The sequence below is a fragment of the Theileria annulata genome, chromosome 4 (genome assembly GCF_000003225.4).
Source record: "Theileria annulata chromosome 4, complete sequence, *** SEQUENCING IN PROGRESS ***".
NCBI lineage: Eukaryota > Apicomplexa > Aconoidasida > Piroplasmida > Theileriidae > Theileria > Theileria annulata.
In genome coordinates this window covers 1,296,197-1,309,771 of record NC_011098.1, presented here as the reverse complement: position 1 = coordinate 1,309,771, position 13,575 = coordinate 1,296,197, and the positions used below count along the sequence as shown (strand labels likewise).

At 34.7% G+C, this 13,575-nt stretch overlaps 7 protein-coding genes across 7 annotated transcripts, besides 31 other annotated features; 1 reads left to right on the top strand and 6 right to left on the bottom strand.

The window, feature by feature from the left end:
* Positions 1–31: 31 nt before the first annotated feature.
* Positions 32–1,878, bottom strand: TA10620 (uncharacterized protein; the record flags this gene model as incomplete). Its single annotated transcript, XM_948212.1, has 8 exons — positions 32–100; positions 138–212; positions 285–367; positions 425–638; positions 669–1,049; positions 1,082–1,302; positions 1,331–1,558; positions 1,602–1,878. 8 exons carry the CDS (start codon positions 1,876–1,878, stop codon positions 32–34), a joined length of 1,548 nt encoding a protein of 515 aa, XP_953305.1.
* A 149-nt stretch (positions 1,879–2,027) lies between these two features.
* TA10625 (Succinyl-CoA ligase [GDP-forming] alpha-chain, mitochondrial precursor) lies at positions 2,028–3,300 on the bottom strand (the record flags this gene model as incomplete). Its single annotated transcript, XM_948211.1, has 7 exons — positions 2,028–2,167; positions 2,199–2,330; positions 2,392–2,553; positions 2,606–2,879; positions 2,931–3,068; positions 3,120–3,224; positions 3,262–3,300. 7 exons carry the CDS (start codon positions 3,298–3,300, stop codon positions 2,028–2,030), a joined length of 990 nt encoding a protein of 329 aa, XP_953304.1.
* Positions 3,301–3,526: 226 nt separating this feature from the next.
* TA10630 (casein kinase II, alpha subunit, putative) lies at positions 3,527–4,789 on the bottom strand (the record flags this gene model as incomplete). Its single annotated transcript, XM_948210.1, has 1 exon — positions 3,527–4,789. The coding sequence occupies one exon, from the start codon at positions 4,787–4,789 to the stop codon at positions 3,527–3,529; it is 1,263 nt and encodes a 420-aa protein (XP_953303.1).
* Positions 4,790–5,456: 667 nt separating this feature from the next.
* Positions 5,457–8,179, top strand: TA10635 (uncharacterized protein; the record flags this gene model as incomplete). Its single annotated transcript, XM_948209.1, has 11 exons — positions 5,457–5,958; positions 6,024–6,168; positions 6,198–6,568; positions 6,614–6,717; positions 6,747–6,813; positions 6,844–6,929; positions 6,959–7,519; positions 7,541–7,590; positions 7,631–7,798; positions 7,837–7,972; positions 8,003–8,179. 11 exons carry the CDS (start codon positions 5,457–5,459, stop codon positions 8,177–8,179), a joined length of 2,367 nt encoding a protein of 788 aa, XP_953302.1.
* Positions 5,490–5,549: a sequence feature (1 probable transmembrane helix predicted for TA10635 by TMHMM2.0 at aa 12-31).
* Positions 8,180–8,224: 45 nt separating the features above from the next.
* TA10640 (uncharacterized protein) lies at positions 8,225–9,658 on the bottom strand (the record flags this gene model as incomplete). The annotated part of the gene is made up of 1 exon (XM_948208.1): positions 8,225–9,658. The coding sequence occupies one exon, from the start codon at positions 9,656–9,658 to the stop codon at positions 8,225–8,227; it is 1,434 nt and encodes a 477-aa protein (XP_953301.1).
* Positions 8,474–8,542: a sequence feature (8 probable transmembrane helices predicted for TA10640 by TMHMM2.0 at aa 65-87, 92-114, 121-143, 184-206, 268-290, 300-318, 331-353 and 373-395).
* Positions 8,600–8,668: a sequence feature (8 probable transmembrane helices predicted for TA10640 by TMHMM2.0 at aa 65-87, 92-114, 121-143, 184-206, 268-290, 300-318, 331-353 and 373-395).
* Positions 8,705–8,761: a sequence feature (8 probable transmembrane helices predicted for TA10640 by TMHMM2.0 at aa 65-87, 92-114, 121-143, 184-206, 268-290, 300-318, 331-353 and 373-395).
* Positions 8,789–8,857: a sequence feature (8 probable transmembrane helices predicted for TA10640 by TMHMM2.0 at aa 65-87, 92-114, 121-143, 184-206, 268-290, 300-318, 331-353 and 373-395).
* Positions 9,041–9,109: a sequence feature (8 probable transmembrane helices predicted for TA10640 by TMHMM2.0 at aa 65-87, 92-114, 121-143, 184-206, 268-290, 300-318, 331-353 and 373-395).
* Positions 9,230–9,298: a sequence feature (8 probable transmembrane helices predicted for TA10640 by TMHMM2.0 at aa 65-87, 92-114, 121-143, 184-206, 268-290, 300-318, 331-353 and 373-395).
* Positions 9,317–9,385: a sequence feature (8 probable transmembrane helices predicted for TA10640 by TMHMM2.0 at aa 65-87, 92-114, 121-143, 184-206, 268-290, 300-318, 331-353 and 373-395).
* Positions 9,398–9,466: a sequence feature (8 probable transmembrane helices predicted for TA10640 by TMHMM2.0 at aa 65-87, 92-114, 121-143, 184-206, 268-290, 300-318, 331-353 and 373-395).
* Positions 9,659–10,046: 388 nt separating the features above from the next.
* On the bottom strand, positions 10,047–11,594 carry TA10645 (uncharacterized protein; the record flags this gene model as incomplete). The annotated part of the gene is made up of 1 exon (XM_948207.1): positions 10,047–11,594. One exon carries the CDS (start codon positions 11,592–11,594, stop codon positions 10,047–10,049), a length of 1,548 nt encoding a protein of 515 aa, XP_953300.1.
* Positions 10,083–10,151: a sequence feature (11 probable transmembrane helices predicted for TA10645 by TMHMM2.0 at aa 24-46, 80-102, 107-129, 138-160, 199-221, 300-322, 337-356, 368-390, 410-432, 445-467 and 482-504).
* Positions 10,194–10,262: a sequence feature (11 probable transmembrane helices predicted for TA10645 by TMHMM2.0 at aa 24-46, 80-102, 107-129, 138-160, 199-221, 300-322, 337-356, 368-390, 410-432, 445-467 and 482-504).
* Positions 10,299–10,367: a sequence feature (11 probable transmembrane helices predicted for TA10645 by TMHMM2.0 at aa 24-46, 80-102, 107-129, 138-160, 199-221, 300-322, 337-356, 368-390, 410-432, 445-467 and 482-504).
* Positions 10,425–10,493: a sequence feature (11 probable transmembrane helices predicted for TA10645 by TMHMM2.0 at aa 24-46, 80-102, 107-129, 138-160, 199-221, 300-322, 337-356, 368-390, 410-432, 445-467 and 482-504).
* Positions 10,527–10,586: a sequence feature (11 probable transmembrane helices predicted for TA10645 by TMHMM2.0 at aa 24-46, 80-102, 107-129, 138-160, 199-221, 300-322, 337-356, 368-390, 410-432, 445-467 and 482-504).
* Positions 10,629–10,697: a sequence feature (11 probable transmembrane helices predicted for TA10645 by TMHMM2.0 at aa 24-46, 80-102, 107-129, 138-160, 199-221, 300-322, 337-356, 368-390, 410-432, 445-467 and 482-504).
* Positions 10,932–11,000: a sequence feature (11 probable transmembrane helices predicted for TA10645 by TMHMM2.0 at aa 24-46, 80-102, 107-129, 138-160, 199-221, 300-322, 337-356, 368-390, 410-432, 445-467 and 482-504).
* Positions 11,115–11,183: a sequence feature (11 probable transmembrane helices predicted for TA10645 by TMHMM2.0 at aa 24-46, 80-102, 107-129, 138-160, 199-221, 300-322, 337-356, 368-390, 410-432, 445-467 and 482-504).
* Positions 11,208–11,276: a sequence feature (11 probable transmembrane helices predicted for TA10645 by TMHMM2.0 at aa 24-46, 80-102, 107-129, 138-160, 199-221, 300-322, 337-356, 368-390, 410-432, 445-467 and 482-504).
* Positions 11,289–11,357: a sequence feature (11 probable transmembrane helices predicted for TA10645 by TMHMM2.0 at aa 24-46, 80-102, 107-129, 138-160, 199-221, 300-322, 337-356, 368-390, 410-432, 445-467 and 482-504).
* Positions 11,454–11,594: a sequence feature (Signal anchor predicted for TA10645 by SignalP 2.0 HMM (Signal peptide probability 0.002, signal anchor probability 0.926) with cleavage site probability 0.000 between residues 47 and 48).
* Positions 11,457–11,525: a sequence feature (11 probable transmembrane helices predicted for TA10645 by TMHMM2.0 at aa 24-46, 80-102, 107-129, 138-160, 199-221, 300-322, 337-356, 368-390, 410-432, 445-467 and 482-504).
* Positions 11,595–12,046: 452 nt separating the features above from the next.
* On the bottom strand, positions 12,047–13,555 carry TA10650 (uncharacterized protein; the record flags this gene model as incomplete). The annotated part of the gene is made up of 1 exon (XM_948206.1): positions 12,047–13,555. One exon carries the CDS (start codon positions 13,553–13,555, stop codon positions 12,047–12,049), a length of 1,509 nt encoding a protein of 502 aa, XP_953299.1.
* Positions 12,209–12,277: a sequence feature (10 probable transmembrane helices predicted for TA10650 by TMHMM2.0 at aa 32-51, 66-88, 100-122, 127-149, 156-178, 193-212, 316-335, 350-372, 385-407 and 427-449).
* Positions 12,335–12,403: a sequence feature (10 probable transmembrane helices predicted for TA10650 by TMHMM2.0 at aa 32-51, 66-88, 100-122, 127-149, 156-178, 193-212, 316-335, 350-372, 385-407 and 427-449).
* Positions 12,440–12,508: a sequence feature (10 probable transmembrane helices predicted for TA10650 by TMHMM2.0 at aa 32-51, 66-88, 100-122, 127-149, 156-178, 193-212, 316-335, 350-372, 385-407 and 427-449).
* Positions 12,551–12,610: a sequence feature (10 probable transmembrane helices predicted for TA10650 by TMHMM2.0 at aa 32-51, 66-88, 100-122, 127-149, 156-178, 193-212, 316-335, 350-372, 385-407 and 427-449).
* Positions 12,920–12,979: a sequence feature (10 probable transmembrane helices predicted for TA10650 by TMHMM2.0 at aa 32-51, 66-88, 100-122, 127-149, 156-178, 193-212, 316-335, 350-372, 385-407 and 427-449).
* Positions 13,022–13,090: a sequence feature (10 probable transmembrane helices predicted for TA10650 by TMHMM2.0 at aa 32-51, 66-88, 100-122, 127-149, 156-178, 193-212, 316-335, 350-372, 385-407 and 427-449).
* Positions 13,109–13,177: a sequence feature (10 probable transmembrane helices predicted for TA10650 by TMHMM2.0 at aa 32-51, 66-88, 100-122, 127-149, 156-178, 193-212, 316-335, 350-372, 385-407 and 427-449).
* Positions 13,190–13,258: a sequence feature (10 probable transmembrane helices predicted for TA10650 by TMHMM2.0 at aa 32-51, 66-88, 100-122, 127-149, 156-178, 193-212, 316-335, 350-372, 385-407 and 427-449).
* Positions 13,292–13,360: a sequence feature (10 probable transmembrane helices predicted for TA10650 by TMHMM2.0 at aa 32-51, 66-88, 100-122, 127-149, 156-178, 193-212, 316-335, 350-372, 385-407 and 427-449).
* Positions 13,403–13,462: a sequence feature (10 probable transmembrane helices predicted for TA10650 by TMHMM2.0 at aa 32-51, 66-88, 100-122, 127-149, 156-178, 193-212, 316-335, 350-372, 385-407 and 427-449).
* Positions 13,556–13,575: the final 20 nt, after the last annotated feature.

Here is a 13,575-nt window from a genome sequence, read left to right as displayed (position 1 = left end):
TTATTGATGAAATTAAATTTTGTTTTAGGATTTACCCCTTAATGACTGCGACTGGCCTTAGTTTAACACATTTTTTCGAGATTCCAGAATCGTGACAAGTCTAATTTTAAATTAATGGATTTTGATTTCTAATTTACCTGTACAACCTCTGACACATCCTTATATGACTCCGGTGCCTCCTCTGTTACCAGCTTAGGTGATGCCACTCTTATCTAGATATAATTTAATTAACCTTTAAATTGAACTTTGTTATTAGTTTAAAATGATATTTATACTAGTCTTACCGAGATTCCTTTTTCTTTTAAATTATTTAATACTTCGTTATAATCCAGAACCCTTCTGCTTTTGTTTCTACTCAGTGTCCTCCCTAAAGTATATATTTTAATTATATATATATATAATTTTGTAAACTACCAGTACATACCTGATCCATGACAAGTTGACCCTAGGGTTAGGTCCATGGCCAGTTGTGTTCCTGTTAGGACATAGGAGCATGTTCCCATGGTCCCTCCCACCAGTACTGGCTGGCCTATGTGTTGAAAGTCTGCTGAAATTAGTGGATGGTATGGTGGAAATGCCCTCGTTGAGCCCTTTCTATGTAGAAGTAACCTCTTCAGCTTCCCGTCCACCATGTGGTCCTACATTAAATTAGTTTAGGTTAGGGATACCTCAATTTTGGCTATATTGTGTGAGACGTCGTAAACTACGTGCATATCCAAGTCGTCAGCTGATTCTTTCAAAACCTCTTCAAACGCCTTTCTTGTCAAATGAGTCATAACGCTCCTATTCACCCAGGCATAGTTGGAGGCTGCAGCCATCCCTTTGAGGTATTTCTTCCCTTCATCTGAGTTAATTCTTGCACATGCCAGCTGTTTATCGTTGACTTTAATTTTTGACTTGTTTAGGCTATTTTCCATGTCCACAAGTGCATCTGAAGCCACTTGATGTCCCAACCCTCTCGAACCACTATGTGTCATAATACACACTTGGCCAATCCTGTCAATTCCCATAACCTTTGCGCTGTACTCGTCATATATCTCTTCTACAACCTATATAAAGAAATAAATCCAGTTATGTTTACATAGATATTTGAATAAATTGATACCTGAACTTCTCCGTAGTGATTTCCAGCACCAAGTGTTCCAATTTGGGACAAACCTCTTTTTTTAGCTCGATATGATACAACTGTTGGATCTGCTTGTATCATACGTCCAAAATCTTCACAGTGTTCCTTGTCTTCTGCCCACGAGTAACCAGAACACACTGACCAGTCCATTCCGTATTCCAAAATGTTATCTAAATCTAATACTCGTTAGCTAATTTAGTTTACCTCCATAATCACAGGGTATTTTACCCTGGCAGCCAACTCCAACTGGGATCAGGTCAAACAACTTTTGAACCAGTTGTTCTTTTATTGGTTCAATATCTTTGTATAGCAGATTAGTTCTAAGCAAGCGCACTCCGCAGTTTATATCAAATCCAACTCCTCCTGGGGATACTATAGAGTTACAGTTATCCATGTCGAAGGCAGCTACGTTTCCAATAGAAAATCCATAGCCTACATATTAGTGCCAGTTAAATTGAGTAAGGGTTAAAAATACCTGAATGGGCATCTGGGAGTGCTATGCTACTCTTAACTATGCCTGGTAGGGCTGCCACGTTTGCCAGCTGTTTCAGAGCTGGCAGGAATGAGCCTGGGTCGTCTGTGAATTGTTTCAATTCATCAAACAAGAGTTTTGAGAGGTTGTCGTTTGCGAATAGGTGTCCTTCCACGTTCATGTTTGGGACAAAGCCCTTCTTGATTATGAAAAGGTTCTTTACGTCATCGCTTTTCTGGATAAAATGGAGTTGATCTTCATATTTATACGTTTTGGTCATAATTATATCTTTAAATGCTATTTTCACCTAAACTTCTCATTTAAAATTTGTATTTTATTTAAAAACATAAATTAATCATTAATTTCATCAAAATGAATACAAATAAAGCATAAATGTGTACAAGAATCCCCCACGGGTAGAACAGAAGATTACTTCTTCTTAAGTGCGTTGAACATTGCCAAACCCATTTCAGCTGGGCTGTTTGGGACTATAACTCCTGAGTCTCTGAGGGCTTGAATTTTACCATGTGCAGTGCCTTTGTTCCCGCTGATTATTGCTCCAGCGTGGCCTAAGAAACCGAATTAATTAACTTAAAATACCCATTCTTTTCCCTGGTGGAGCTGATATTCCTGCAATAATTGCTACTACTGGTTTATCTGTTGGATTAGCTTTAATCCAGTCTGCTACATCTTCTTCTGCAGTTCCTCCAATCTCGCCAATGATTAAAACACCTAATTCATTATTTAGAAATTATACTAGAGTAATTAAAATCCAATATGAATATATCCAAACCTTTTGTTTCTGGGTTTTTTACAAATTTTTTGAAAGCGTCAGTAAATGAAATTCCTCCAAATGGGTCACCTCCTATACCAATGCAGACTGACTGGCCAAGTCCTATTTCAGTAGTTTGTGTTACTGCTTCGTATGTTAGGGTTCCGCTTCTGCTAATTATTCCTAATATATTTTCATCAGTTTATAAAGAGTTAAATGTTATTTATTATTATACCTACTACACCCTTTTTGTGAATATGTCCTGGCATGATTCCTATTTTACATTCCTCCGGCTTTATAATGCCTGGACAATTTGGTCCTATTAAGGTGGTTTTACAGTAGGGGTCCTTTAGTAGTGTTTTCACCTTTACCATATCATGTTGTGGTATCCCTTCGGTTATGCAAATTACTAGTGGCAATTCGGCTTCTATTGCTTCAACTATTGCGTCTGCTGCTCCAGGCGGAGGCACATAAATCACAGACGCATCAGCTCCTGTCTCTTTTTTTGCCTATAAACATTTTTATAATAATTTTTATGGACTAATATTTATTTATTGTACCTCAGAAACTGAAGTGAATATTGGTAGGCTGTGCTTATCGTCGAGTGATTTCCATGAGGTTCCACCTTTTTTAGGGTTAACTCCTCCTACAAATTTGGTCCCATAATATTTCAGACATTCGGTTGTGTGGAAGGTTGCCTATATGTTTATATGTAAAGGTTTTACTTATTATTTAATAAATTATCATACCTGTTTTCCTGTTAATCCTTGGCAAATAATTTTAGTATCTTTATCTATATATACTTTGTTGGTAGAAAACTCTCTTCTAAAATTATTACAGAATTTTGTCAATCTCTGAAACATGTTTACTATTATTTAATTTTAAACATACCTTTGTGAAACTGACATATTTGACCGTATTTATAACCATTTATCAGTGATGTTATCCAATTGGATTAAAAATAAAATTAATTATTTTTAAATAAACCTATTTTATCCAACCACACATTTTGAATAAAATTATATCCCCTTTTAACATTTTTGCTTAAATTGTATAATACATTGAATTCTATTATTAAAAATATATTGTTTTATTTTAAAATTAAAATAATGAATATAGTTTATTAGAATACATTAATGTGTTGTTTTATTCATATTTAAACTGAATTGTTTTTGATTTCGTTAAAGAACGGGTGTTCCATTGCCTCGAGAGGGGTGATTCTCTTGGTATGGTCATATACCAACATGCGATCCAGTAGGTCCATGACTTCGGGTGATACCAGGTGTTGATTTTCATGGTGTACGAACTTGGTCCAGGGTTTTTTTGAGTGGTTTCCTAAAATTTCCTGGTATGCTGGTGCGAATTTAAGTCCGTACTTCTCAAAGTACCGGTGCAAATCTTCTGTTCCTAGTACTTTGGCTATTTTCACAAGCTGGTCATAGTTATCATGGCCGTAGAAAAATGGCTCCTTCTTGAAAATGATACCAGCTAACATACACCCTATGCTCCATATATCGAGGCTGTAGTCATAGTACCTCATATCAACCAGGAGTTCTGGGCCTTTGTAGTACCTCGTTGCTACCCTGACGCTGTATTCCTGTTCGGGGTGATAAAACTCAGCTAATCCCCAATCGATTAACCTTAGTATTTTCTTTTCGTGATCTATCATAACGTTGTGCGGTTTTATATCTCTGTGCATTATTCCCTGACTGTGGCAATAATTCATGGCCTTTAATAACTGGTAAATATAGTACTTTATGTCCTGTATAGTTAGGGTTGGGTACAAGGTTTTGAAATCAGTATTATTTACATGTTCAAAAATTAGTGAGGGTGTTCTACTTTGGGGGTCTTTTACTATATCAAGGAGCTTTATTATATTTGGTCCTCCTCGTAGATTCTGTAGAATCTTTATCTCTCTTTTGATCTTCTTCTTCTTTACAGGCTTTAGGATTTTTATTACACATTTATCCTTGGTTACTGTATTTAATCCCTCAAAAACTTCACTGAACTTTCCTCTTCCTATCTTCCTGACTATTTCATATGAGTCTGGTACATTCCATTTTAATGTTATATTCTCATAATCCCAATACTCAGGACCCTTTTTACTATTTACATCGGCATATGTTTTTGGTAATATAATTTTAAGGTCTTTAGTAGGATACTTCCTATTTTTATCGTTATCAGGAACTTCCATTTGATCCATATCTAATATTGGTGGATTTAATAAACCATTTTCTTCTTTGTTTAGTTTTAAATAATTCTTTTTGAACCTATAAATTATATCTTTATTATTTATTGGTTCTACAAATGATTTATTGTATTTATTAATAAATTTATGAAATTCTATACAGATAGACTGGTTGATAATGATGGCAAACAGGTATATTGTATATTTATAAATTTTGTATCTATATATCATACGATTTAAATTTATTTTTTGCCATCATAGCCTTAAAATTACAATGGATTCTATTAAGAATCCTTTATTTGGTCCCCACAGGTCATGAATATTATATAAATCGTTATTTCATTAATTATATAATTTTTCATTCAATTTAATTGAAATTTAAATAAAAGATATGAATTCTCTTTATATAACTTTTTAAATTAATTTAATTTACCAAATATTTTTAAAATAATTAACCATTGGCGTAATTATTTGGTATGTATATTATATATCTCTTATTATTTTCATTTTAAAATCATAAAATATATCTATAATAAGGTCTTCTAGAACTCCTAATAGTCAGTAATAGAATCTGCACTTAAAACTAAGATTTGGCTTGGAATCTCAAATGTGTATCCCATTTTAAATCTATTCTTCTTATCCTACCAACAGTTTATTATTAAAACATACAGTATTCACTTAAATCAATAATTTATATTAAAAAATATATATTTTATGTCATTAAAGTATAATGTGCAGTTAATTATTAATATCAATGTATGGTGTCGTTTTGATGTTGATAATGTTAAACATGAGTGAATAATTATATCGGTTACAATTTTTAAAATTATTTCTATGTTAATTTGTGTTTTATCATTTGTGATTTCAATTAATCCTTAAGGATGTATGTTTTATATAAATGTTTTTATTATACATAAATCTCAATAATAAAATATCTTATTCTATATTCTTTGTTTTAAATTTAATACAAATAACATACTTTTTGAGTTATAATGTAGAATCTTTGTATAATAATAACATTTCATCAACTTCATCCATATTTGGCTATATAAATACATCACCAGATACTCTTTTGCAAACATACACATCTTACATGAAATATGATAATTTAAGACGAAATAAAAGAAGACCCAGTACTGTGGGATCTCTGTCAGATTATGCAGTGAATACCAAGAAAGGTATGGGCCCAAAATCTACATCTCGTTGGGGGCGCAGACTAGATAAGGAATCTAGCCATAACTTTGGAAATATCTCAGGAAACGAAGATATTGGTGGGTGTAACCCAGACTACAAGTTCCCAGAATCATTTTTTGATGAACAAGATGATGGTTACTTTTGGCCGCCCAAAAGTGTCATCAAGAAAACAGGGAAATTGTACTGGAACCTGAGAGAGAAACAAGGTACTTAATTTGAGTTTAACAATCATCTAATAATTTAAAATTGTTTTTAAATATTAAATTTGTAGGCGCTCCTTATTCGTCATATAAAAGCTTACTAGGAGAGTGGACTCTCGATGTGGGAGAAATAACAGTAATTTTTGATAGAATACAGTCTGATCCATTCGCTCCTCCATCTAACGTGCGAGTGAGAATACCTCAAGATACAGCAAGGTTCGGTTTCAACCTTACACTATTCTTAGGTTCCCACTCGACTTAATGGCCCCGAAAATCAGGAACATAGCTTCATGCGACTATATCGCTAGGTCAATCAGCGAAGAATTAACTAGAATGACAAATGAATGGCAATCAAAAAGCTTGAAAAAAAGAGGATTCCATATTTCTAAACCAACACAATATGTGCTCGAGAGGAAATCGGTAGTTCTTAATCCAGAGTTCGTTGAAGTTCGCTTATATGCACATATGCCATCAAACGGACGTAGAATTGATGGTAAATACGCAGCAAAGCTTTTTACCGAGATACTCCCACAACTGTGTAAAGATCACTTAAACTTTGATTCCTACGATAAGGATAAATTCTATAGACATGTGCAATGCGTAGAAGACCAACAACGTAAATAAATTTATACTATTTCTAACTCACACAATTTTAATGTAGATTTGAGAAATTCACTGGACGAGTTGGGACTAGTGGCATTCGTTGGGAATGGAGCAATTTTACCCAGAGAAAGCGGAACCAGCGACAAGCCTCTGAAATCCCCAGTATCTCTCCATAATTTTCATCTTTTCAGGACCTCAAGGTGTTCAAATCACCCCCAAACCTCCAAGTTACAATTAAAACCCCTAACAAAGGAGATGGTGAGAGTCATTTAAATTAATTGATTTTAGTAACTGGCATGGGTATTAAGGCGGGAGTCACTGTGATAGTCGGGGGCGGTTATCACGGCAAGACTACTCTTCTAGAGTCTTTGCAAGTAATTTTCAACATTTATCACTCTTTTAGTTGGGAATTTATAATAAGGTACCAGGCGATGGTAGGGAGTACGTTGTAACATCGCCGAATTGTGTAAAAATAAGAGCTGAGGACGGGAGGAGCGTTAGTAGACTGGACATCTCAACGTTCATTGGAAACTTGCCAAATGGGAAGAGTGGGACCGATTTCACCACCAAAGACGCTTCAGGTTCGACATCTCAAGCCGCTTCAATCGTTGAGGCAATTGAGATGGGGGCAGACCTTCTGCTTATTGATGAAGATATCTCAGCTTCAAACTTTATGTACCGAGATAAACTTATGGACCTCCTCGTTTCGAAGGATAAGGAACCAATCACCCCTTTTTTATCACTTGTTAGACCATTTTACGACAAACTAGGTGTTTCAACCATTCTTGTATCAGGTTCCTGTGGTCTTTTTGCCACTCAGGCAGACCTCGTATTACAAATGGATGAATACAACTGTCTAGATAAAAGTCTCGAGTCTAAATCTTTATCTAATGATTCAAATTATACACTTCCAAAGGTTTTATATTTACTACCATATAGACTTTTATACGGCTATTTAATTTCTGTTTAGGTTGATTTGAGCAAGTTGAAATTATTTAATGGGATGATAAACTCTAGATTAATTGGGAAAAGTCAGTAACACCCACAACTCATATGTTTTAGGCACGTTTAAAAGAGTAATGAATAAAATTAAACAACATGGAATGCATAAAATAAAATATGGAACTGAAGAAATTGACCTGAGTCTCGTTGAGCAGTTGGTTGAGGTCGGCCAAACCTGTACTATAACAAACATCATTACTTATTTGGAAGACCTTTATCACACTCCTCAACACCAAAATAAGTATTTTATCTACAAATCAATTTTATAATCGTTTTCAGAACCTTACGTGAGTTATTGGAGTCTTTGTACCTCGAGTGGAACCGGAATAAAGGTACAAAAATCTGTAAAAATATTTATTCAGATGTTGGATTCAATGGTCTGGACCAAGTTAACGGATTCAAGCATTTCCCATCTGTTAGTTTCTTTTTTAAAATCTTGATTTAGGGTGATTGCACAATGCCTCGTATATTTGAAGTTTGTTTTCCAGAATCCATTTTCTTCAGGTTGCCTCCGCAATTAATCGTCTTCGCACTTTATTTGTACCAGAATTCGTTGAAACTAACTACAAGCCTCAAGAGAAATTTAAATACACTGATTAACTTTACACGATTATTTAACTAGCTAGAATATAATGATTCATTACGACATTAGTATCCCTCAAAAAAACTAAATATATTCCTTAATGTTCATATGGAAGTCCTTGATGAAGTCTCTGAATGCTCCATTGATGGACTCCCGGATCCAGAAGAGGAATCTAATGAAGGAGTCCTCGGTTTCTGGAGGGATCGTTGCAAAGGAACGTGTAACGTTGTACCCTACTGAGATTTTGTAAAACAAGAATCCCGTTACGTAGCCGACGAATTGGTTTGTCGAAACCACTTTCAGTCCATTTCCGTACACTCTTCCGTTATGCTTGACTATAGATACCACTCCAAGATAACCGAGCGATTCAACAAATGCGAAACAAAAAAAGAAAAACACTGCCATCCATAAAACGGACCTTTGTGAGTTTATAATTGCCCTCGAGAGGGCGCCATCTGAGTGGAGCGCGGCAAAGGTTATGATAAATATTACTACACATGGTATGATGAATAGCCATGTTAGATGCCATTGCCACTTCCATTTTTCGTTGATTGACTTTACTTTAATTTTTAAAAAGTGTACTGCAAATGCTCCCAGGAGTCCCATTGGGATTATTGCCATATTAATTTTGTGACACTTATCTCTGTCCAGGAGCGCGTAGGGTAGTACTCCCGGCGATATCGTATTCTTTAGCATTATCGAGACCAAACACATCATGAATGGTGAGATGCTGTTTCTTAACTGTTTGAAGAATCCTGGTTCTCGCTCCAGGTCCGGTTCGTTTGTAAAAAATTCAATTTCCTTACTTTTTGTTGTGCAATTAACTGAGTATTTGTATGGGTTTTCAATCACTTCATTATTTGTGTGCGTCTGCATTGACTTGCGTTTGAACGTTGTGTAATTTACACAGTAGAAGAACCACATGAATATCGAAAAGAATGAAATTACGAAAATAATTGAGAAATGTACCTTGACCATTAGGAATGGACTGTTGTACGATGTGAAGTCCATGCTCAACTGAATTAGAAATACAGAAATCTTTGAAATTTTAAAACAAAGGCTTAGTAGTGATACATATTCGGGCGTTAGTGTGAAGAATGTGAGTTGGAACAGGCCTAGGAACAGCGCTTCTATGATGAAGATGTTGTAGAAGCCCAGTGCCAGATTTTTGCAAAAATAAAACAGCACTAAAATTATGAATCTCGATATGACGAGCAGTGTGAAAAAGAGTAACGTGAAGAAGATGTTATCATCACTTATGAACCACTTGAATATATATACTGCTAAGGATCCTAACAACAACACAAGTGCTCGAAGACTGAACAATTTGCTAAAATATATACCTGTGGTTTCTTTTGGTATGTTGAACGCCACTGCTAGGTGTCTCGAACTTACCGAAGCCACCTGTTCCGGTATATACATAGTGAACGCGAGAAATCCTGCTATAAATTCATAGGTGAATGGATTTTCGCTAAGGAATTGGAAATGTCTGTGGAGGCTCTTTTGTTTTAGGACCATTTTGACAGAAATGGCAGATTTTATCTATAGGGATGTTTACGATAAAATTCGATTAAAAAGGGCATATTAATTACTATTGAGCAATAAACTGAAAACAAAAACCAAAAATCAAATATTAATCAGCTAGGTAACACAAAGAACAACAAATTAGGATATTGTGCGAAATGAGCACTTTGATAGAATGCTTCGCTGTTGGGGTGGAATTCAGCTTATCACCTACTTGGTTTAAATGGTTAATTTAAACACGCTTTTACTTTACTATATATGTACAGATATTGTATTATAAATTAAACTAAATTACATGCCGATTTAGTGAATTTTTTTCAAAGAGGGGTTATCATGTTTGGATGTTGGAATTCCCCGGAAGGTGTTTTGTTTAGAAAATAGTCTAAATGTAATCCATGATATTCATTTTGAAATCTTTAACAAAGTCCATGAGCCCGACCATTACTGAGTTGGAAATCCAGTACCACAACTTGTATATGGAGCGAGCATCTTTTGGAGGGTATAGGTTTGTTACATTTCTAGTTACGTTATATCCCACTGCGAACTTGTAAAAAACAAAGGACAATATTATTCCTGAAAGCTGGTTGGTTGCTATGACCTTGAGTCCCCTATCGAAGAACCTTCCGCAATATTTGACGTTTGAAACTACACCCAAGTACCCAGCAGTCTCGACAATAGTGTGACATAGGAAGAAAAAGGTAGACATTGCTAGCACTGTACCTTCAGAGTCGATGATCTTCTCAGACAAGGATCCTTGTGTGTGTAAAGCGGCAAAACAAAGATAGAATATAAAGGCAGGGGGAATGGCTAGAACCCAAATGAAATGCCAGTACCATTTCCATTTCACGTTAATAGAGTCGCAATATAACCTAACTAGGTGGACAATTAGTGTACCAACCAGTCCTACAGGAGTTCTATACATGTTGATTGTGTGGCATTTATCCCTTTCCAGCAGAGAATATGGCAATATACCAGGATATAAAATGTTCTTCATGACTAGAGTTACCAGACACATCATGAACGGAGAAAGGCAATTGATCATGTGTCTAAAAAAGCTAGGTTCTGAAAGCCTTAATTTCTCAGGATCCGGATCTCTTGAATATTTAAATTTTACCATTTCCTTAACAGTAAATCTGTTCCTAACACTAGTCTCACCTAGATTTTCAGTTTCCTCTTTTTCCAAAACGTCCAATCTTTCTATTTTATCATCTTTATCATCTTTATCTTCACACATTTGCTCTTGTTGTTGAAGGTCACTTTTGACTTTAACTATTGAGTAGTAGAACCAAAACACTGTGGAAAGGAAACTGAAGACGAAGATAATCCAAAAGTGTATCTTCACCATTAAAAGTGGTTTATCATAAATGAACCTGTCCATGATCATTTGGAGAAAAAACAATGAAATTCTTGAAAGTTTGAAGGCTACTGACAATAGTGATACATATTCCGGGGTTAGGGTATAAAATGTCATTTGAAACATCCCGAGTGACAAAGCCTCAAAAACGAAAAAGTTATAAATATCAAGTGCAGGTTTGTTAGAAATATAAACATAAACTAAGAGGAGTAGCCTGGATACGACCATCATAACACAAAATAAAAGCGTTAAGAATATGTTGTCTTCAGGGACAAACCACTTTATGCAATAGGTAATTGAGGAGGCTATCAGAGTCACCAGAGCCCTTAGGCTATAAAACTTAGTAAAATATATCCCAGTTGTTTTTGTGGGAATATTAAAGGCCACTGCAACGTGCCTTGAACTAACGGATATTAACTGTATGGGCATATGCATTGTGAATGCCACAAAACCCACAATGAAGGCAAAAATAGAGAACTTCCCATATAGTAGCCTGGAGATAATTGACAAAGGTCCATGTAAAAGTCCAAACTTTGGAACTAGGGCATTATGCTCTTTTCCCCTTTTTGTTTCCATATTAAATATCAATTATTCACTATCTATCTCTTGTGTATTTATTTATTTACAATAAACTACATTTAAAAATTAAAAAGAAATGAAAGTTTTAAAAAATTAAATTTTCGTTTTTTATTTCTCCACATATAGGTGCGTATAACTTTTGGTTCTGTGCTTTTAGTAAAAACTTTCTTCTACAGTTCTTTACATTTGAAAATAGTGAAAGTTCCAAAAATATATTACAAATTAAAATTTTTTTATTATTTTAACAGCTTATTTTTTATTATTTTTTTCCTCTATAAACTTTTTGAATAATTCCTATTTCTAATAATAATTCTGCATTTTTTTAAAACTTTTTTATCTACATTTTTCTTTAATTTATTTATTATTTTTTGATTCCATTTGAATTGGCCTATATTCATTTCTTTCTATTTATATCATTCCTAATCCTATCTAGTATTTTTTATTCTTTTTTATATATAATCTTTGATATTCAGTCTGAAGTCATTAACGAAATCTTTAAATGCTTCTATAATAGTTCTACCGATCCAGAACCATAATGTTTCAAACCTGCTCATCTTGTTAATATAAATTGATCTACCGACGTCCGATATTATGGACTTTCTAGTAACGCTATATCCTATTGAGAATTTATAAAATATGAACCCTGTTATCAAAGTTGACATTTGACCGGTTGAAACAATTTTGCGTCCTCTTGTAAGAATCTTTCCGTTTTGTTTTACATTGGCCGCCACTCCCACGTATCCAAATGATTCTAGTGTACAGTTGAATAGGAAAAATACTACTCCTAGTGCTAAAACGGACCATTTTTGATTAATTATACCCTTAGCAATGACTCCTTTTGAATGAAGTGACACGAAAATTAACATTACCACAGTGAATGGAGGAATTCCAGTCATCCACATCATGTTCCATTTCCAGTCCCACCTCCTATCTATCGACTTTACGTTCTCTTTCAATAGATGAACAAATGTGGTTGCCATTAATGCCATGGGTGTAACGACCATGTTAATTGAATGACATTTATCCCTATTCAAGAGAGAGTATGGAAGTAATCCAGGGTGTATTGTGCTCTTCATCATTATAGCTGCCAAACACATACAGAATGGCGAAATTTGGTCAAGGAATAGTGTAAAGAAACCCGGTTCTACTATTTCTGCCTGTTCATCTCTAGTATTTGGGGTATCGTCATCGTCTCCTCTGAAACTGGGTGTCTCTTCCTCTCCAAGTTCATCAACTTTGAGAATAAACGATTCATCACTTACGTCCACAAATTCATTCATTGCTTCCTGTTTCTTTTTCTTGTTTCGTTTTGATTTGTTTGAGCAGAATGCAAACCACAAACCCGTCGATATGCACGTTATGGTAAATGCAAACCAATATTGTATCTTTACCATTACGATCGGGTTTTTAAAATTGGCCAAATCAAGGAAGATCTGCAGAACAAACAGCGTTATCCTTGAAAGTTTGAATGATACACTCAAAATAGAGACGTATTCTGCTGTTAACGAGTAAAATGGCATTTGGAAGAGGCCGACAGCTAGACCTTCTAGTATATACGCTAAGTAAATGGTCAAAGGTAGATTAGTTGACATATGAAGGAAAGCCATAAAAATAAATCTGAATATGAATATTGAGAATGAGAATATCAGAGATATAAGTACATTTTCTCCCTTTGTTGTCATATTAATGATGTAGCTCAGTATAGATGCTGCTAGGCTTATAAGTCCTCTAGCGCTAAGTAGCTTGGCAAAGTATATTCCTGTATTTTCAGCTGGTATTTTAAAAGCCACTGAGATATGTTTAGACGTAACTGATGCTATTTGTATAAACATATGTGCTGAAAATGCATTGAACGCCACGTAAAATTTTTCGTTTACAAATATTTTTTTTAATTTTTTATAAGAATTTCTAAATACCTCCGATATACAGGTATTACATGATGATTTGTTTTTCTTCATTTTGTTGTCTGACTACTGTA